Here is a 23,075-nt window from a genome sequence, read left to right on the forward strand (position 1 = left end):
AATCTATACCGTTTAATGTTAAAAAAAACATATAGTTTAGTAAAAAGGATAAAAACCATAAATAATTTCTTTATAGAAACCTTAAGAACTTTTTTTTTTTCAAAAGCTTAGTACCGGTGCTAAATTTACTAATATTGCTCAAAGGTGCACATTTGCACTAAAACCATAGTTACTAATGAACTTATAATCAAATTCCATTCACTTACATTTTCTATACCACTACTGCTAAATTTACACTATATCTATGTATGTATGTATGTATATATATATATATATATATATATATATATATATATATATAGTCACGTCAGCACACTTTCGATGACACACACACACCTTCTTGCTTGTCCTTTGCTTTTGTTTGTCAGGATGGCGGCAAAGTAGTTCACAACATACAATTTCACACACTTTCTTGCAACCGTGATGCTAGGTTAACAGGGACCAACTCTCTAGTCATCAGCCAACGTGTTCAGGATCGGTCGCACTGCATAATAAACATTTCAGGCTTAAATACTGTACACTCCTCCCCCAGTCCTAGCTTGATGCACAGGTGACACTCCCACCTGGTCTTTAAGATGAGTTCTCTTCAGGAACTCTGTTTGAATGGTCTCACTGCAGACACACTATGTCAGCTGCTGTTTGCTGTGAAAAAATGTACCTCTTAGCTATTTAAAAAGATGCAAGTTAAATCACACTCTATACTACAGTCATGGCCAAAAGTTTTGAAAATGACACAAGTGTTTGTATTCACAAAGTTTGCTACTTCAGTGTTTTTAGACCTTTTTGTCAGATGTTACTATGGTATACTGAAGTAAAATTACAAGTATTTCATAAGTGTCAAAGGCTTTTATTGACAATTACATTAAGTTTAGAGTCAATATTTGCAGTGTTAAACCTTCTTTTTTTAGACCTCTGCAATTCACCCTGGCATGCTGTCAATCAATTTCTGGTCCACATACTGACTGATGGCTGCCCATTCTTGCCTGATCTCCAATGCTTGAAGTTTGCCAGAATTTGTGGGTTTTTGTTTGTCCACCCGCCTCTTGAGGATTGACCACAAGTTCTCAATGGAATTAAGGTCTGGGGAGTTTCCTGGCCATGGACACAAAATTTAGTTGTTTTGATCTCCGAGCTACTTAGTTATCACTTTTGCCTTATGACAAGGTGCTCCATCATGCTGGAAAAGGCATTGTTCATCACCAAACAGTTCTTGGATGGTTGGGAGAAGTTGCTCTTGGAGGATGTTTTGGTACCATTCTTTATTCATGGCTGTGTTCTTAGGCAAAATTGTAAATGAGCCCACTCCCTTGGCTGTGAAGCAACCCCACACATGAATGGTCTCAAGATGCTTTACTGTTGGCATGACACAGGACTGATGGTAACGTTCACCTTTCCTCTCTCCGGACAAGCGTTTTTCCAGTTGCTCCAAACAATCTGAAAGGGGATTCATCAGAGAAAATGACTTTATCCCAGTCCTCAGCAGTCCAATCCCTGTACTTTTTGCAGAATATCAGTCTGTCCCTGATGTTTTTCCTGGAGAGAAGTGGCTTCTTTGCTTGCCTACTTGACACCAGACTATCCTCCAAAGTCTTCACCTCACTGTGCGTGCAGATGCACTCACACCTGCCTGCTGCCATTCCCGTGCAAGCTCTGCACTGGTGGTGCCCCAATCCCGCAGCTGAATCAATTTTAGGAGACGGTCCTGTCACTTGCTGGACGTTCTTGGGCGCCCTGCAGCTTTCCTCATAACTATTAAACCTCTCGCCTTGAAGTTCTTGATGATCTGATAAATAATTGATTTAAGTGCACTCTTAGTAGCAGCAATATCCTGGCCTGTGAAGCACTTTTTGTGCAAAGCAATGATGACTGCACGTGTTTCCTTGCACATAGCCATGGTTAACAGAGGAAGAACAATGATTTCAAGCACCACCCTCCTATTAAAGCTTCCATTCTATCTTTCTAACTCAATTAGCATGAGAGTGATCTCCAGCCTTGTCCTCGTGAACACTCTCACCTGTGTTAACGAGAGAATCACTGACCTGATGTCAGCTGATCATTTTGTGGCAGGGCTGAAATGCAGTGGAAATGTTGTTTTTGGAATGAAGTTTATTGTCATGGCAAAGAGGAACTTTGTAATTAAGTGTAATTCATCTGATCACACTTCATTACATTCTGGAGTATATTCAAATTGCCATCATAAAAACTGAGGCAGCAGACTTTGTGAAAAATAATATTTGTATCATTCTCAAAACTTTTGGCCATGACTATATTATTTTGTCACACGTGTCCTCCACCTGTATATCTTTAAGCTAAGTGCACTGCTGTACAAATATGGAACCCCGCACACTGTCACCTGAATACCTAATATTTCGCTTAGAGGCCTGTGGAAAACCACTTCCTTTGCCACAATATATATATATATATATACATACACACACGTCTATATTTATATATAAATATATATATATAGATATATGTCTCACCCTCTCTATATATATATGTATCTCTCTCTCTCTCTCTCTCTCTATATATATATATATATATATATATATATATATATATATATATATATAGATAGATAGATAGATAGATATATATATAGCATTGATCCTCTGCAGCTGGGGTGTAAAAGGGGATTGTCCAACATTATGTAAACAAAAAACATGGATATTCTGCACTGTCCAAATACACAGTTAAACTGGGAATATTAGTTCCACATATTGCAATATATTTTAACCTGACCAACTCAGGCCAAACACAAACATGCACACGCGTACACACCCTATTTCGTGACAGATTATAGACAGAGACATTTTTATAAAGGTTAGAAGCTTTATTTTGCTTTTTTAACAATCCACCATAACTCATTTCTGAATGAAGTGTTTACAGATTTCTGAAGTTAAAATGGTTTATTTAAATCTTATTTTTATTTTATTTTTTTTACTAGAAATGAAAGCAAATCTTGTTTATGTCCAACAAACAGAAATACAAGCAACAGTTTAGGTATGACAATTGAAGAAAAATCTTATAGTACAAATAAAAAAGGAGCATTGAACCACCAGATGCCAAAATTAGGGCTGAAGTCAATTGCTTTTAAAAAGATGGAGAGATTCAGTGTAAAATTTAAATAACATATCCACCATGCCCCTCCCATCCACATTTTTTTTTCTATGTTACATCATTTAAAACAGACAATGTCAGTTTCCAAACATATACACTTTTCTACAGTTTGTGAGAGTACCAGTTATCAGCTTAATTTACCAAGATGACCAGATATCAAGTAGGACAATTCACGGGCGCATTTTAATAACGCAATGCAATAACAGCACTTTTATATTTTACAGGAGTCCTTAATTTGAGATATAGTCACTTTTTCAAAAATGTATGAGCATACCTATACTTTTGTAATTTTTTTTCACTTTCACTTGCTTGTGGCCATGACAACATGAATGAAGCAGAAAGTTACACTATTTGTGAACAAGCTGCAAATAAATTACACATGACGTTAAAAAAAAATCTGATTTCTGCTTTTTTTTGCCAGATTATAATCATGAAAATAATTGCTTTGTTAAAACATTACACATTTTGTTACCATCTGATTAAGACTTCTAAGATGCTCCTAAATTTCAGTCATCTGGCTGGTTCATTGCAATGTACAGTGTTTTTTATTAAATCTGGCTGCATCTATCTGTAAAAGCCCCACAAAAGAAAATATAAACGGCAAAAGCGAGTTAAAAAAAATATATGGAAAAATATATTTCCATTTACAAATTGTTATATCAAAAACAGATCATTAAATCTCTCACTGCCAGCATGTGGTTTACAAGCAAAATATCTCAGGTAGTGAAAGGTTTAATGTGTGCATGGAATTTAATAGACAATTGAGGATCTTGTTTGTTTTGTTTTTATTTTATCACCTTTCTTTTGTATTTCTACTGTTCAGTCAAGGAGGTTAGAATTATATAAAGGCTTCAAAATGTATGTACAAACACACAGATATATATATTTATATACATGCTGGGTTGAGGGAGGGGGATTCATTCTTTCTTTTTGGCAACAGTCAGTTCTACCTTTGGCAGATGAACACCTGCCTTAGTTGCACTATCATTGCTCGAGGAAGAAGAGACCCTGGACTTACGAGAGGAAAGGGAAACCCCACTCCCTTGGACGTTTTCATCATCACTTAATGTGACCTCATAAGAACCCTTTGATTTAGACCCTAATCCACCAAAAGTGCCAAATTTGATCTTAGAATGCTTTCCTTTCTTTTTACCCCCTTCCACAGACAATGAACCTTCTGCCTCTAATGTACCACTTGGAGACGAGTGTGTTGATTCATCCTTCTCCTCACTCAGAGAGGAAGATCTGTGTCTTGGTTTTTTGCTAGTAAATAAAGAAAACTCATACTTTGCGGGCTTTTCTACTTCCAGGTTAGCAGACCCAAGTCCTCCTTCAGCAGAGCCTAAACTGGCTTTTGAGCTTTTAAGATCTCCCTTTGTCCCAGAAACTGAGACATCTGGGAGACTAGCATCACCTTTGCCTTTGGATTTGAAGTTGAACTTGGGCATTTTTATCTTTGACTTTTTTATTTTTATATCACTTTCTTCAAATTCTGCATCAGCTTGACCAGACTTTACAAATTGCATATTGGAAGATGGAAAGTCTATATCAACTCCCACTTCTCTTCCCGACAGTTCAGGTCCAGATGTTGTAAATTTAGGCATTAAAAGCCTGGGGAACGTAATTTTACCAGTAGAACTTTCTAGATTCCCATCTATTCCTTGCACATTCAACTTCCCTGCTACTCTGGGTCCAGTCAGATCACCCTCTATTTTTGGCCCTACTATTCTCAGACCATCCCGGCCTTCCAAATATCCTGCACCACCAGATAAATCTCCTTTCAAATTCACACCTTCTCCACTTACGTCTATTTCAGTTTTTTGTATTGCAAGCTTAGACCCTTGACCCTTCACATTAAACCCACCAAACTCTGGCTTTGGAAGGGTTATGCAGGCCTTACCATCCTGACTTTGAGACAGAGAAAGGTCCCCTTTGTTGAACGTAACATCAGGTCTTTCCAAGCATGGACCAGACATTTCCACTTGAGACAAATTATTCTGACTGTCAATACCTGGCATTTCAGCTCTTATGTTTTGTTTTTTCAATCCACCAAAAATTCCCAAATTACCTTCAACCTCTGGTCTTTTTAAATTCATGTCAATATCTGAACCAGAAACCTTTGGAATAGATATATCAACTTCAGGTATTTTAAAGGAGGGGCCTTTCAGATTCACATCCATCTGTCGTCCTTTAAGTTCTGAATCAAAACTAAGGTCAGGTCCATCTACAGATGGTCCAGATATGCCAACTTTTGGAGTTTTAATTTTCCCAACTGATCCGGAAGTGTCTAGATTAGGAGGATTTAATTCCATACTTCCAGAAGCTACCTTATAACCTTTAACTTTTGGTCCTTGCAAATTCACATCTATATCTGGAACACTTGTACCAATATTTACATCTAGACTAGGAGTTGCCAAATCTGTTTGAACTTTTGGGCCAGATAGAGTAATATCTCCTTTAGGAAGTGAAAGCTCAGCCTCAGGTATGTCTACCTTTGGTCCTGACATATTGAAAGTTGGGAGTTTGAATTTTGGTTTTTTCACTTTTATATCAGGACCTTCAATGCTAACCCCAGAAGATGTCAGATCAACATCTGGTGTCTTTATTCCACCACCAATGTCTAAATCTGGAGTCTTTATATCTGCTCTAGGACTTTGAAGAGAAGTATCTCCTTTTATTTTTGGAGATTTAATGTCAAACTCCACATCAGGGAAATAAATTTTTCCAAATAGTGGTTTCCGGGTTTTAGGTGCCTTTAGGCCAATATCTGTTTTTAAGCCTACATCTCCGCCTGAAATATTTAAATCAACATCAGGAGCATTAAGGTTTATGTCACTATCTGCATCAGGTGCACTTACATCAAAACCACCTTTTTTACCTTTTATTTTTGGGCCACTCATGTGAATTTTTGGCATTTTAAATTTCCCCTTTTTCCCCTTGCCTCCAACACTAATATCAGGGACTTCTGAATCAAAATCTACATCTGGAACAGTAACATCTACTGAAGGAGTTTTTACTTCTGCTTTAGGTGATTTCATGCCAAAACCGAACTTTGGTTTCTTAACTTTAGGCAATTTCAAATTACCCTCAGGGCCCTCAATATCTACTCCTGGACTTTTCAAACTAATGTTTGGAGACCCAAAGTTGATATCAGGCACTGACATGTCAATTCCTGTGTTTTTTAGCCCTCCTTCTAATTTTGGGCCAGCAAGGTCAACATCAAAATCTCCGTTCAAATTTGGCGCCTTCAAATGTATGTCTTTATCCAGATTTGGACCATGAAGTTTTGCTTCTCCCTTAATTTTGGATCCCTTCAGATTTAATTCTGGCATGGAAACTTTTGGTAAGTTGACATTCATTGATGGCATGTTGAACTTTGAGCCCTTTCCTTTTATATCTGGACCTTCGATGTTTAATTCTGGTGCTTCCATATCTACATGACCTATACTTCCACCTTCCACTTTAGGCCCAGAAATTCCAAATTTAGGCATTTTGAATTTTGGCATCTTCATTTTTCCTTCAGGGCCTTCTAGGTCAAGGTCTGGTACATCAAGGTCAAGTTCAGGAGTTTTTAAATCACCCTTTAGTTTTGGTCCTGACACATCTGCTCCCCCCTTCCAGTTTGGGCCTTTCAAATTAAAGTCAATATCTGGCATATTCAGTTTGGGCATCTTAAATTTAGAACCTTTTATCTTTCCATCAGGGCCCTCAATTTCTATCTCTGGTGCTGTAACACCTATTGTAGGACTAGATATGTCAATGTCTCCGGATATATCAACATTTTCTTTGGATGGGCCCTTAATGTCAATATTGGCCCCTTTTAAATCTCCTTCAAGTTTAGGACCTTTCATATTTAGATCAAAATCAGGCATGGACATTTTTGGAAGATGCATTGTAGGCATTTTGAATTTCGAACCTTTTACTTTCCCATCGACATCTATATCTGGAGCATCAATGTCCATTTCTGGGCCCTTGATATCACCTTTGGGCCCTTTCAAATCGCCTTCAAATTTAGGACCTTTCATATTTAGATCAAAATCAGGCATGGACATTTTTGGAAAATGCATTGTAGGCATTTTGAATTTGGAACCTTTTACTTTTCCATTGACATCTATATCTGGAGCATCAACGTCAATTTCTGGGCCCTTGATATCACCTTTGGGCCCTTTCAAATCTCCTTCAAGTTTAGGACCTTTAAGATTTAAGTCAAAATCAGGCATGGATACTTTAGGTAAACTGATATTCATAGATGGCATCTTTATGTTAGGACCTTTAAGCTTACCTTCTGGTCCCTCAATGTCAATTTCAGGAGCTTTAATATCTACACTTGGACATGATACATCAATGTTTCCTTTAGGGAGGCTAGCATCTACATCTAAGCCCTCCATTTTTGGCCCAGAAACACCAAATTTAGGCAGTTTAAATTTGGGCATTTTAAGTTTTCCTTCTGTGCCTTTCAAATTGACATCTGGTGCTTCTAATTCTATGCCTGGACCTGCAACATCCATCTCTGGGCCCTTAATGTCAATATTTGTCCCTTTTAAATCTCCTTCAAGTTTAGGACCTTTCATATTTAGATCAAAATCAGGCATGGACATTTTTGGAAAATGCACTGTAGGCATTTTGAATTTGGAACCCTTTACTTTCCCATCGACATCTATATCTGGAGCATCAATGTCCATTTCTGGGCCCTTGATATCTCCTTTGGGCCCTTTCAAATCGCCTTCAAGTTTAGGACCTTTCATATTTAGATCAAAATCAGGCATGGACATTTTTGGAAAATGCATTGTAGGCATTTTGAATTTGGAACCTTTTACTTTCCCATCGACATCTATATCTGGAGCATCAACATCAATTTCTGGGCCCTTGATATCACCTTTGGGCCCTTTCAAATCTCCTTCAAGTTTAGGACCTTTAAGATTTAAGTCAAAATCAGGCATGGACATTTTTGGAAGATGCACTGTAGGCATTTTGTATTTGGAACCTTTAATTTTCCCATCGACATCTATATCTGGAACATCAATGTCAATATCTGGGCACTTGATATCACCTTTAGGTCCTTTCAAGTCGCCTTCAAATTTAGGACCTTTCATATTTAGATCAAAATCAGGCATGGACATTTTTGGAAGATGCATTGTAGGCATTTTGAATTTGGAACCTTTTACTTTCCCATTGACATCTATATCTGGAGCATCAATGTCCATTTCTGGGCCCTTGATATCACCTTTGGGCCCTTTCAAATCGCCTTCAAGTTTAGGACCTTTAAGATTTAAGTCAAAATCAGGCATAGATACTTTAGGTAAACTGATATTCATAGATGGCATCTTTATGTTAGGACCTTTAAGCTTACCTTCTGGTCCCTCAATGTCAATTTCAGGAGCTTTAATATCTACACTTGGACATGATACATCAATGTTTCCTTTAGGTAGGCTAGCATCTACATCTAAGCCCTCCATTTTTGGCCCAGAAACACCAAATTTAGGCAGTTTAAATTTGGGCATTTTAAGTTTTCCTTCTGTACCTTTCAAATTGACATCTGGTGCTTCTAATTCTATGCCTGGACCTGAAACATCCATCTCTGGGCCCTTAATGTCAATATTTGTCCCTTTTAAATCTCCTTCAAGTTTAGGACCTTTCATATTTAGATCAAAATCAGGCATGGACATTTTTGGAAAATGCACTGAAGGCATTTTGAATTTGGAACCTTTTACTTTCCCATCGACATCTATATCTGGAGCATCAATGTCCATTTCTGGGCCCTTGATATCACATTTGGGCCCTTTCAAATCGCCTTCAACTTTAGGACCTTTCATATTTAGATCAAAATCAGGCATGGACATTTTTGGAAAATGCATTGTAGGCATTTTGAATTTGGAACCTTTTACTTTCCCATCGACATCTATATCTGGAGCATCAACATCAATTTCTGGGCCCTTGATATCACCTTTGGGCCCTTTCAAATCTCCTTCAAGTTTAGGACCTTTAAGATTTAAGTCAAAATCAGGCATGGACATTTTTGGAAGATGCACTGTAGGCATTTTGTATTTGGAACCTTTAATTTTCCCATCGACATCTATATCTGGAACATCAATGTCAATATCTGGGCACTTGATATCACCTTTAGGTCCTTTCAAGTCGCCTTCAAATTTAGGACCTTTCATATTTAGATCAAAATCAGGCATGGACATTTTTGGAAGATGCATTGTAGGCATTTTGAATTTGGAACCTTTTACTTTCCCATCAACATCTATATCTGGAGCATCAATGTCCAGTTCTGGGCCCTTGATATCACCTTTGGGCCCTTTCAAATCGCCTTCAAGTTTAGGACCTTTAAGATTTAAGTCAAAATCAGGCATGGATACTTTAGGTAAACTGATATTCATAGATGGCATCTTTATGTTAGGACCTTTAAGCTTACCTTCTGGTCCCTCAATGTCAATTTCAGGAGCTTTAATATCTACACTTGGACATGATACATCAATGTTTCCTTTAGGTAGGCTAGCATCTACATCTAAGCCCTCCATTTTTGGCCCAGAAACACCAAATTTAGGCAGTTTAAATTTGGGCATTTTAAGTTTTCCTTCTGTACCTTTCAAATTGACATCTGGTGCTTCTAATTCTATGCCTGGACCTGAAACATCCATCTCTGGGCCCTTAATGTCAATATTTGTCCCTTTTAAATCTCCTTCAAGTTTAGGACCTTTCATATTTAGATCAAAATCAGGCATGGACATTTTTGGAAAATGCACTGACGGCATTTTGAATTTGGAACCTTTTACTTTCCCATCGACATCTATATCTGGAGCATCAATGTCCATTTCTGGGCCCTTGATATCACCTTTGGGCCCTTTCAAATCGCCTTCAACTTTAGGACCTTTCATATTTAGATCAAAATCAGGCATGGACATTTTTGGAAAATGCATTGTAGGCATTTTGAATTTGGAACCTTTTACTTTCCCATCGACATCTATATCTGGAGCATCAACATCAATTTCTGGGCCCTTGATATCACCTTTGGGCCCTTTCAAATCTCCTTCAAGTTTAGGACCTTTAAGATTTAAGTCAAAATCAGGCATGGACATTTTTGGAAGATGCACTGTAGGCATTTTGTATTTGGAACCCTTAATTTTCCCATCGACATCTATATCTGGAACATCAATGTCAATATCTGGGCCCTTGATATCACCTTTAGGTCCTTTCAAGTCGCCTTCAAATTTAGGACCTTTCATATTTAGATCAAAATCAGGCATGGACATTTTTGGAAGATGCATTGTAGGCATTTTGAATTTGGAACCTTTTACTTTCCCATCGACATCTATATCTGGAGCATCAATGTCCAGTTCTGGGCCCTTGATATCAACTTTGGGCCCTTTCAAATCGCCTTCAACTTTAGGACCTTTCATATTTAGATCAAAATCAGGCATGGACATTTTTGGAAAATGCATTGTAGGCATTTTGAATTTGGAACCTTTTACTTTCCCATCGACATCTATATCTGGAGCATCAACATCAATTTCTGGGCCCTTGATATCACCTTTGGGTCCTTTCAAATCTCCTTCAAGTTTAGGACCTTTAAAATTTAAGTCAAAATCAGGCATGGACATTTTTGGAAGATGCACTGTAGGCATTTTGTATTTGGAACCTTTAACTTTCCCATCGACATCTATATCTGGAATATCAATGTCAATATCTGGGCTCTTGATATCACCTTTAGGTCCTTTCAAGTCGCCTTCAAATTTAGGACCTTTCATATTTAGATCAAAATCAGGCATGGACATTTTTGGAAGATGCATTGTAGGCATTTTGAATTTGGAACCTTTTACTTTCCCATCGACATCTATATCTGGAGCATCAACGTCAATTTCTGGGCCCTTGATATCACCTTTGGGCCCTTTCAAATCTCCTTCAAGTTTAGGACCTTTAAGATTTAAGTCAAAATCAGGCATGGACATTTTTGGAAGATGCACTGTAGGCATTTTGTATTTGGAACCTTTAATTTTCCCATCGACATCTATATCTGGAACATCAATGTCAATATCTGGGCACTTGATATCACCTTTAGGTCCTTTCAAGTCGCCTTCAAATTTAGGACCTTTCATATTTAGATCAAAATCAGGCATGGACATTTTTGGAAGATGCATTGTAGGCATTTTGAATTTGGAACCTTTTACTTTCCCATCGACATCTATATCTGGAGCATCAACGTCAATTTCTGGGCCCTTGATATCACCTTTGGGCCCTTTCAAATCTCCTTCAAGTTTAGGACCTTTAAGATTTAAGTCAAAATCAGGCATGGACATTTTTGGAAGATGCACTGTAGGCATTTTGTATTTGGAACCTTTAATTTTCCCATCGACATCTATATCTGGAACATCAATGTCAATATCTGGGCACTTGATATCACCTTTAGGTCCTTTCAAGTCGCCTTCAAATTTAGGACCTTTCATATTTAGATCAAAATCAGGCATGGACATTTTTGGAAGATGCATTGTAGGCATTTTGAATTTGGAACCTTTTACTTTCCCATCGACATCTATATCTGGAGCATCAATGTCAATTTCTGGGCCCTTGATATTACCTTTGGGCCCTTTCAAATCTCCTTCAAGTTTAGGACCTTTAAGATTTAAGTCAAAATCAGGCATGGATACTTTAGGTAAACTGATATTCATAGATGGCATCTTTATGTTAGGACCTTTAAGCTTACCTTCTGGTCTCTCAATGTCAATTTCAGGAGCTTTAATATCTACACTCGGACATGATACATCAATGTTTCCTTTAGGCAGGCTAGCATCTACATCTAAGCCCTCCATTTTTGGCCCAGAAACACCAAATTTAGGCAGTTTAAATTTGGGCATTTTAAGTTTTCCTTCTGTGCCTTTCAAATTGACATCTGGTGCTTCTAATTCTATGCCTGGACCTGAAACATCCATCTCTGGGCCCTTAATGTCAATATTTGTCCCTTTTAAATCTCCTTCAAGTTTAGGACCTTTCATATTTAGATCAAAATCAGGCGTGGACATTTTTGGAAGATGCATTGTAGGCATTTTGAATTTGGATCCTTTTACTTTCCCATCGACATCTATATCTGGAGTATCAATGTCAAGTTCTGGGCCCTTGATATCACTTTTGGGCCCTTTCAAATCTCCTTCAAGTTTAGGACCTTTAAGATTTAAGTCAAATTCAGGCATGGACATTTTTGGAAGATGCACTGTAGGCATTTTGTATTTGGAACCTTTAACTTTCCCATCAACATCTATATCTGGAGCATCAATGTCAATATCTGGGCCCTTGATATCACCTTTGGGCCCTTTCAAATCGCCTTCAAATTTAGGACCTTTCATATTTAGATCAAAATCAGGCATGGACATTTTTGGAAAATGCATTGTAGGCATTTTGAATTTGGAACCTTTTACTTTCCCATCGACATCTATATCTGGAGCATCAACGTCAATTTCTGGGCCCTTGATATCACCTTTGGGCCCTTTCAAATCTCCTTCAAGTGTAGGACCTTTAAGATTTAAGTCAAAATCAGGCATGGATACTTTAGGTAAACTGATATTCATAGATGGCATCTTTATGTTAGGACCTTTAAGCTTACCTTCTGGTCTCTCAATGTCAATTTCAGGAGCTTTAATATCTACACTTGGACATGATACATCAATGTTTCCTTTAGGCAGGCTAGCATCTACATCTAAGCCCTCCATTTTTGGCCCAGAAACACCAAATTTAGGCAGTTTAAATTTGGGCATTTTAAGTTTTCCTTCTGTGCCTTTCAAATTGACATCTGGTGCTTCTAATTCTATGCCTGGACCTGAAACATCCATCTCTGGGCCCTTAATGTCAATATTTGTCCCTTTTAAATCTCCTTCAAGTTTAGGACCTTTCATATTTAGATCAAAATCAGGCATGGACATTTTTGGAAGATGCATTGTAGGCATTTTGAATTTGGAACCTTTTACTTTCCCATCGACATCTATATCTGGAGCATCAAAGTCAATTTCTGGGCCCTTGATATCACCTTTGGCCCCTTTCAAATCTCCTTCAAGTTTAGGACCTTTAAGATTTAAGTCAAAATCAGGCATGGATGCTTTTGGCATCTTTACATTGATTGAGGGCATGTTTAATTTTGAACCCTTCAGTTTTCCTTCTGGACCATCGATATCTAAATCTGGAGTGTCAATTTTTAACTTTGGACTAGATATATCAACATCAGCCTTTGGTAATTTTAGATCAATATCTGCAACATCTGGTTTTGAACCAGAAAATCCGAATTTGGGAAGACTGAATTTTGGCATTTTCAGCTTTCCTTTAGTTTCTGGTCCTTCTAGCGAAAGGTCTGGTGTCTCGAGGTCCATATCTGGTGTTTTGATATCTAGCGTGGGACTCTTTAATTCACCTTCCATGTTTGGCATTGGTACATCTATATCTCCTTTTAGCTTGGGTCCTTTTAAATTTAATTCAACATCTGGCATGGATACTTTAGGGCTAGTTATGTTTAATGAAGGCATTTTAAATTTAGAACTTTTACCCTTTCCTTCCAGATTAGGAATTTCTACATCAGGACCACTGACATTGATATCAGTTTTTGGTGCTTTAATGTCAACACTGGGTGCATGTGCTTTAGGACCTGAAAAGTTAAATTTTGGCAGTCGAAACTTAGATTTTTTTACTTTTGCCTCAGGTATGTCAATGTCTACCTCTGGCAGTCCTTCTTCTAACTCCGGGCCCTTAAGTTTACCTCCTTTTGTAATTGAAGCATCAACGTCACCTTTAAATTTTGGTCCTTTCACATTAAGATCTACATCGGGAATAGAAACACTGGGTTTTGAAAAACCCCATGATGGCAACTTAAATTTTGACCCTTTAATCTTGCCTTCTGGCAATTCCGCAGACAATGTTGGGCTTGAGACATCAAATTCAGGACCTTTGATCTCCATTTTTGGACCCTTTATATCAGCTTCCAAATTTGCATCAGGTATATCTAAATCCCCTTTTAGCTTGGGACCTTTTACGTTTAGATCTATACCTGGCATGGATACATGTGGTAAGTTTAAGTTCACTGAGGGCGTTTTGATTTTTGGACCTTTCAGTTTTCCCTCTGGGGCTTCAATGTTCATCTCAGGCGTTTTAATATCCGCCTTTGGTACAGATAAGTCAACGTCTACTTGTGGAAGGTGAGGATCTGCACTAGGACCTTCTGCAGCAAAACCAAACTTAGGCATTTTAAATTTGGGCATTTTAAATTTTCCTTCTGGGCCTTCCAGATTAACATTGGGTACTTCAAGATCAAAATCGGGTCCTTTCAGATCTCCCTCCAGTTTAGGGATTTTAACATCAGCTCCTCCTTCTATATTGGCTCCTCCTTTAAATTTAGGACCTTTCAAGTTCAGATCAATATCAGGCAAGGAAACATTTGGCATATTAATATCCATTGAGGGCAACTTAAATTTAGGAGACTTTAACTTGCCCTCAGGACCCTCAATATCTACTTCTGGAGCTTTCATATCCAATGCAGGTCCTTTCAGGTCTGCTTCAAAGCTTGGGGTGGAAATATCAGCTTCTCCACTTCTCCATTTAGGACCTTTTAGATTCAGGTCTACATCTGGCATAGACATTTTGGGTAAGTTAAAATTCATGGATGGCATCTTAAATTTACCGCCTTTTACTTTCCCATCAATGTCAACATCAGGGGCTTCAAAGTCCACCACAGGTCCATGCAAATCAACATTCGGACCTTTCAAATCACCTTTGATTTTACCACCTCTTAGATTCATGTCCACATCAGGCAAAGACATTTTTGGAGGATTCATTGATGGCATCTTAAATTTTGGATCCTTAACCTTAGCTTCAGGACCATCAATATCTATATTTGGCCCAGCGAGTTTTAGGTCAGCTTTAGGAAGATCAACATCTACACCTGCAGCATCAACATTAGGTCCTGATAAGCCAAACTTTGGCATTTTAAAATGAGGCATTTTCAGCTTTCCTTCTGGACATTCCACATCAACATCTGGCATTTCTAGATGCACCCCTGGACCTTTTATGTCAACATTAGGACCCTTTAATTCCCCTTCTAATTTGGGTACAGAAACATCTGCTCCTCCTTTCCAGCTTGGACCTTTCAAATGAAAATCAGGCATGGACACATGTGGAACAGTCACTGAAGGCACCTTGAATCTTTGCCCTTTAACTTTCCCATCAATGTCTACATGTGGGGCTTCAAGTTCCACCTCAGGACCCTGCAGGTTAGCTTTTGGACCCTTTAAATCTCCTTTCAATTTAGGACCTTTCAGATTAATGTCAACATCAGGCATCGACATTTTTAGACGATCCGTTGATGGCATCTTGAATTTTGGGCCTTTTACTTTCCCATCAATGTCTACATCTGGGGTTTCAAGGTCCACCTCAGGTTCCTTCATGTCAACATTAGGTCCTTTCACATTAAGATCTACATCGGGAATGGAAACACTGGGTTTTGAAAAACCCCATGATGGCATCTTAAATTTTGACCCTTTAACCTTGCCTTCTGGCAATTCAGCAGACAATGTTGGGCTTGAGACATCAAATTCAGGACCTTTGATCCCCATTTTTGGACCCTTTATATCAGCTTCCAAATTTGCATCAGGTATATCTAAATCCCCTTTTAGCTTGGGACCTTTTATGTTTAGATCTATACCTGGCATGGATACATGTGGTAAGTTTAAGTTCACTGAGGGCGTTTTGATTTTTGGACCTTTCAGTTTTCCCTCTGGGGCTTCAATGTTCATCTCAGGCGTTTTAATATCCGCCTTTGGTACAGATAAGTCAACGTCTACTTGTGGAAGGTGAGGATCTGCACTAGGACCTTCTGCAGCAAAACCAAACTTAGGCATTTTAAATTTGGGCATTTTTAATTTTCCTTCTGGGCCTTCTAGATTAACACTGGGTACTTCAAGATCAAAATCGGGTCCTTTCAGATCTCCCTCCAGTTTAGGGATTTTAACATCAGCTCCTCCTTCTATATTGGCTCCTCCTTTAAATTTAGGACCTTTCAAGTTCAGATCAATATCAGGCAAGGAAACATTTGGCATATTAATATCCATTGAGGGCAACTTAAATTTAGGAGACTTTACCTTGCCCTCAGGACCCTCAATATCTACTTCTGGAGCTTTCATATCCAATGCAGGTCCTTTCAGGTCTGCTTCAAAGCTTGGGGTGGAAATATCAGCTTCTCCACTTCTCCATTTAGGACCTTTTAGATTCAGGTCTACATCTGGCATAGACATTTTGGGTAAGTTAAAATTCATGGATGGCATCTTAAATTTACCGCCTTTTACTTTCCCATCAATGTCAACATCAGGGGCTTCAAAGTCCGCCACAGGTCCATGCAAGTCAACATTCGGGCCTTTCAAATCACCTTTGATTTTACCACCTCTTAGATTCATGTCCACATCAGGCAAAGACATTTTTGGAGGATTCATTGATGGCATCTTAAATTTTGGATCCTTAACCTTAGCTTCAGGACCATCAATATCTATATTTGGCCCAGCGAGTTTTAGGTCAGCTTTAGGAAGATCAACATCTACACCTGCAGCATCAACATTAGGTCCTGATAAGCCAAACTTTGGCATTTTAAAATGAGGCATTTTCAGCTTTCCTTCTGGACATTCCACATCAACATCTGGCATTTCTAGATGCACCCCTGGACCTTTTATGTCAACATTAGGACCCTTTAATTCCCCTTCTAATTTGGGTACAGAAACATCTGCTCCACCTTTCCAGTTTGGACCTTTCAAATGAAAATCAGGCATGGACACATGTGGAACAGTCACTGAAGGCACCTTGAATCTTTGCCCTTTAACTTTCCCATCAATGTCTACATGTGGGGCTTCAAGTTCCACCTCAGGACCCTGCAGGTTAGCTTTTGGACCCTTTAAATCTCCTTTCAATTTAGGACCTTTCAGATTAATGTCAACAGCAGGCATCGACATTTTTAAACGATCCATTGATGGCATGTTGAATTTTGGGCCTTTTACTTTCCCATCAATGTCTACATCTGGGGTTTCAAGGTCCACCTCAGGTTCCTTCATGTCAACATTAGGTCCTTTCACATTAAGATCTACATCGGGAATGGAAACACTGGGTTTTGAAAAACCCCATGATGGCAACTTAAATTTTGACCCTTTAACCTTGCCTTCTGGCAATTCAGCAGACAATGTTGGGCTTGAGACATCAAATTCAGGACCTTTGATCCCCATTTTTGGACCCTTTATATCAGCTTCCAAATTTGCATCAGGTATATCTAAATCCCCTTTTAGCTTGGGACCTTTTATGTTTAGATCTATACCTGGCATGGATACATGTGGTAAGTTTAAGTTCACTGAGGGCGTTTTGATTTTTGGACCTTTCAGTTTTCCCTCTGGGGCTTCAATGTTCATCTCAGGCGTTTTAATATCCGCCTTTGGTACAGATAAGTCAACGTCTACTTGTGGAAGGTGAGGATCTGCACTAGGACCTTCTGCAGCAAAACCAAACTTAGGCATTTTAAATTTGGGCATTTTTAATTTTCCTTCTGGGCCTTCTAGATTAACACTGGGTACTTCAAGATCAAAATCGGGTCCTTTCAGATCTCCCTCCAGTTTAGGGATTTTAACATCAGCTCCTCCTTCTATATTGGCTCCTCCTTTAAATTTAGGACCTTTCAAGTTCAGATCAATATCAGGCATGGAAACATTTGGCATATTAATATCCATTGAGGGCAATTTAAATTTAGGAGACTTTACCTTGCCCTTAGGACCCTCAATATCTACTTCTGGAGCTTTCATATCCAATGCAGGTCCTTTCAGGTCTCCTTCAAAGCTTGGGGTGGAAATATCAGCTCCTCCACTTCTCCATTTAGGACCTTTTAGATTCAGGTCTACATCTGGCATAGACATTTTGGGCAAGTTAAAATTCATGGATGGCACCTTAAATTTACCGCCTTTTACTTTGCCATCAATGTCAACATCAGGGGCTTCAAAGTTCACCACAGGTCCATGCAGGTCAACATTTGGACCTTTCAAATCGCCTTTGATTTTAGCACCTCTTAGATTCATGTCCACATCAGGCAAAGACATTTTTGGAGGATTCATTGATGGCATCTTAAATTTTGGATCCTTAACCTTAGCTTCAGGACCATCAATATCTATATTTGGCCCAGAGAGTTCTAGGTCAGCTTTAGGAAGATCAACATCTACACCTGCAGCATCAACATTAGGTCCTGATAAGCCAAACTTTGGCATTTTAAAATGAGGCATTTTCAGCTTTCCTTCTGGACATTCCACATCAACATCTGGCATTTCTAGATGCACCCCCGGACCTTTTATGTCAACATTAGGACCCTTTAATTCTCCTTCTAATTTGGGTACAGAAACATCTGCTCCTCCTTTCCAGTTTGGACCTTTCAAATGAAAATCAGGCATGGACACATGTGGAACAGTCATTGAAGGCATCTTGAATCTTTGCCCTTTAACTTTCCCATCAATGTCTACATCTGGGGCTTCAAGTTTCACCTCAGGACCCTGCAGGTCAGCTGTTGGACCCTTTAAATCTCCTTTCAATTTAGGACCTTTCAGATTAATGTCAACATCAGGCATAGATACCTTTGGTAAATCAAAATTCATTGAGGGCATCTTAAAATTAGATCCCTTCACTTTTCCTTCTGGAACTTCAAAATCTAACTCAGGTTTCTTAGCAACTAATTCTGCACCTTCTAATTTTGGGCCTGATATATCAACCCCTCCTTTCCATTTGGGAGCTTTCAAATTTAAGTCAACATCAGGCATGGACACTTTTGGCATGTTGACTGATGACATCTGTTGAAATTTTGGTCCCTTCACTTTACCTTCTGGACCTTCTATATCTAGTTCTGGAACCTCTACATCAACATTTAGACTTTTTAATTCTCCTTCAATTTTGGGACCTGAAATATCAACTCCTCCCTTCCATTTAGGATCCTTTACTTTAATTTTAGGAACATCACTGTCAATTTGTGGAACTTCAATATCTACTTTAGGACCACTGATCTCAATTTCGCCTTTTGGCAATTTAACATCTGATCCTTCTGCTTTAAAACCAGAAAAGCCAAATTTTGGCATATGAAATTTGGGTGTTTTTAATTTTGCTTTCCCTTCTAAATCTACATTCGGTGCAACAAGATCAACTTCTGGGGTATCAATCCCACCCTTTGGAACATTAACATCTATACTTGGGCCTTCAGCTTTTGATCCAGACAAACCAAACTTAGGCATTTTAACTTTAGGCATTTTAAGTTTTCCTTCTGAACCTTTCAGATTGACATCAGGTGCTTCTAGTTGAACCTCTGGAACCTTAACATCTAGCTCTGGACCCTTAATATCAAGACCTTTGATATTCCCTTCTAGCTTAGGGCCTTTCATATTGAGATCAATATCAGGCTTGGACATTTTTGGAAGATGCGCTGAAGGCACCTTGAATTTGGAACCCTTTACATTCCCATCAATATCTACATCTGGAGCCTGAAGGTTAAATTCTGAACCTTTGATATTAACTTTGGGACCTTTTAAATCAGTTCTCAGATCAAAATCAGACACAGGCACCTTTGGTAAATTGACATTCATTGATTGCATGTTAAATTTAGGGCCTTTCAATTCCCCCTCTGGGCCACCAATATCCATCTTGGGAGCCTCAATATTTACGCTTCCTTTTTTAACGTTTATATCTACATTTGGGCCTTCCACATTTCCACCAAACTTTGGCATTTTAAGTCTTCCTTCTGAGCCCTTAAGACTTGCATCTGATGCTACTAACATAATCTCTGGAGTCTCAAGATCAACTTCTGGGCCTTTCAGATCTGCCATAACTTTAGACTTTTGAATATCTATATTTTTTGGACCTCTCATGTTAAGATCCATATCTGGCAAGGTGACACCCAAATGTGGTTTAGCCATATTACCACCTTTCCCCTCTGGACTTTTAATAGCAAATGCTGAAGTTTCAACATCAATATCTGGACTTGATACCTGTATAGTACCCTTAGGAATTCTAACATCATCTTCTTTTGTGGAAGTCCCAAACTTTGGCAATTTAAATTTGGGCATCTTTAGTTTGCCTTCATAACTGTGAATATCTAATTCTGGAGCTTCAATATCAACTTCTGTTGCTTTAATATCTACCTGTGGACCTTGTATATCACCCTTTAATTTGGAAACTAAGATATCAGCCCCTCCTTCCCACTTGGCACTCTTCAGATTTAGATCAACATTAGGCACTGACACTGCAGGTACATTATCTGGAGCTGCAATTTTAATTTGCGTGCCTGATATACCTATATCTTTAGATGCAAAGTCAACCTGTGGACTCTTCATACCAATTTTAGGACCTATTAAATTACCTTTGATTGTGCGACCTGCAATATCGGTCTCTCCCTTAGGTTTTGAACCTTGTAGATACATGCCAACATCTGGCAAAGAATATTTTGGTACATCAACAACAATATCATGAGCCTTAGTTTTACCCTCCACCTGAATGTCAGGAGCTGTGACGCTGGTCTTACCCATTGTTATGTGGGTGGAAACAGTTCCTTCTGGAAATTTCATGCCAGCTTCAGTAATCCCTTCACTTGCTCCTGAAAAACCAAACTTTGGCGTTTTAAATGATGGTATTTGTATCTTTCCCACAGAGTTGTCAAAGTCATTTTCAGTTCCTTTCACATTCACAATAGGTGCTGTCAGGTTTACTTTTGAAGTCTTTGCTTCTCCTTCAATTGCTGGTGTGATGATGTCCACTTGAGCATTAGCAGTGGTAAGGTTTTCTTGGATTACAGTTACTTGACTACTTGTGCTGTCAACCTTTGGTCCCACGGATCCAAATTTTGGCATCTCAAATCTTGGCATCATGATGTTTTCTTCTGGGAGTCCTATTTTTACTGACCCACCACTAGCATCCTGACCACGAACATTTATCTTCGGTGCTTGAATATCACCAATCATAGATACAGACTGGGTTTGTTTAGAAGTGTTTAGATCTGTTTGTGGTGTTTTTACACTTATGGCTGTGCCTTTGATTTTCAGTCCTTCTGGCTTCTTTATGTCAACTTGAGTATCCTTGACTGTCATCCCTGATGACATAAAGCCAATTTTAGAAGTTACTGATGTTGTGTCCTGGCTTGGTGTTTTGATATCCATGGTTGACTTAGCTGAACTTCCTGTAACATTGGGACCTCTAAACCCGATATCATGTTCTGCTCCAAATCTGGACATCTTGACATCAATTTTCTTTTCATAACTCTGGAGCTTTGGTCCAGAAACACTTACACCAGGCACATTTATGCCTAAGGATGATCTGCTGTCAAACTGAGCATGAGAATCACTATAGCCTTCAGGAAACTCAAATTGTCCTTCACTCTGTGTTTGATATCTCAAAGTGGAACTGTGAACATTCACAGAATCTCCTGGCAGGGAAACACTGTATTCTCCACCTGCCTGAAAGCTTTTTCCAGACACATCAATACCAGGAATTCTGATTACTGTTTTGCCCTCATCTGTCTCCACGCTGGTTTTTGAAATTTCAGTTATTTCATGACGAGGAATCTTTATTTTGTATTCTGGGCTACTTATATCAATCTCTTTTGAGTCTTTTGATCCTGTCACATCCACAGTGTAGGCAGTCACCTTCCTGGTAACTGTGATGGTCCTTGTCTGAGTCTCTGGCTCTAGAGTCTCATCTGACTTCAGACGTGGCTTTATCTTTTTTGTGTAAATACGTCTGTACTCCTCATCATCTCCACTCTGCAAGAAAAAAACATGGTTAAAGAATGTGCACACGATCGACAAAAGCAAACATTGTGACACACATTGTGAAAGAAGCTTGAGAAATTGATGTTGGTCATTCATTTATGCTTAAAACACAAAGTGTATTTTAATAATACAAAATAATAAATAATATATATATATATATATATATATATATATATATATATATATAGTATTCAGGTGCTTGGCACTCATAAATAGCATGTGTACATTGCCCTGTTGCCTTCCTCGGTACTTCACTTGTATGGGGTATGGGTAATATAATAAATAGATTCCAGGTGTGGTGGCACTCAAGGAGTCAAGACAAATTGTAGTTTGTATCAAAAGGGTGTATTTAATCTATTCCAACGTTTCAGTATAGTATTTTCCTCATGATGTCCCTGAGGAAAAATACTATACTGAACCATTGGAATGGATTAAAGACACCCTTTTGATACAGACTACAATTCCTCACCTGGAAATAAATATATATACACATACACATATACATAGTATTCACAGCGCTTCACTTTTTCCACATTTTGTTATGTTACAGCCTTATTCCATAATGGAATAAATTACTTTTTTCCCCTCAAAATTCTACACACAATATCCAATAATGACAACATGAAAAAAAAAATTGGGATATTTTTGCAAATTTATTAAAAATAAAAAACTAAGAAAGCACATGTACATAAGTATTCACGCCCGTTGCCATGAAGCTCAAAATTGAGCTCAGGTTCATCCTGTTTCCACTGATCATCCTTGAGATGTTCCTACAGCTTAATTGGAGTCCACCTGTGGTAAATTCAGTTGATTGGACATGATTTGCTAATATATTTGTCTATATAAGGTCCCACACTTGACAGTGCATGTCATAGCACAAACCAAGCATGAAGTCAAAAGAATTGTCTGTAGACCTCCTAGACAGGATTGTCTTGAGGAACAAATCTGGGGAAGGGTACAGAAAAATATTTGCTTCTTTGAAGGTCCCAATGAGCACAGTGGCCTCTATCATCCGCAAATGGAAGAAGTTCAGAACCACCAGGACTCTTCCTAGAGATGGCCGGTCATCTAAACTGAGCGATCGGGGCAGGGCCGGATTAAGGGAATGGAGGCCCCTGGGCTAAGGGGGCCTCCATTCCCCTGTGAGGGCCCCCCCCCCGT

The 23,075-nt window shown here is 38.7% G+C and overlaps 1 protein-coding gene across 16 annotated transcripts in view; it reads right to left on the reverse strand.

Moving 5' to 3' along the window:
* Positions 1 to 2,812: 2,812 nt before the first annotated feature.
* Positions 2,813 to 23,075, reverse strand: part of AHNAK (AHNAK nucleoprotein) — a 47,019-nt gene continuing 26,756 nt past the window's right edge. The window contains exons 5-6 of one of the 16 annotated variants that reach the window (XM_075188544.1): positions 12,629 to 21,905; positions 2,813 to 12,454 (exon numbers count right to left, since the gene is read on the reverse strand). In XM_075188544.1, coding sequence (XP_075044645.1) covers positions 4,038 to 12,454; positions 12,629 to 21,905 — 17,694 coding nt within the window. In that variant the 3' untranslated portion in view covers positions 2,813 to 4,037. Of the gene's footprint in view, positions 21,906 to 23,075 lie in introns of all 16 variants that reach the window. The other 15 variants (XM_075188551.1, XM_075188559.1, XM_075188558.1 and 12 more) reach the window with 15 other exon arrangements.

Source organism: Mixophyes fleayi, chromosome 10 (assembly GCF_038048845.1).
Source record: "Mixophyes fleayi isolate aMixFle1 chromosome 10, aMixFle1.hap1, whole genome shotgun sequence".
NCBI lineage: Eukaryota > Metazoa > Chordata > Amphibia > Anura > Limnodynastidae > Mixophyes > Mixophyes fleayi.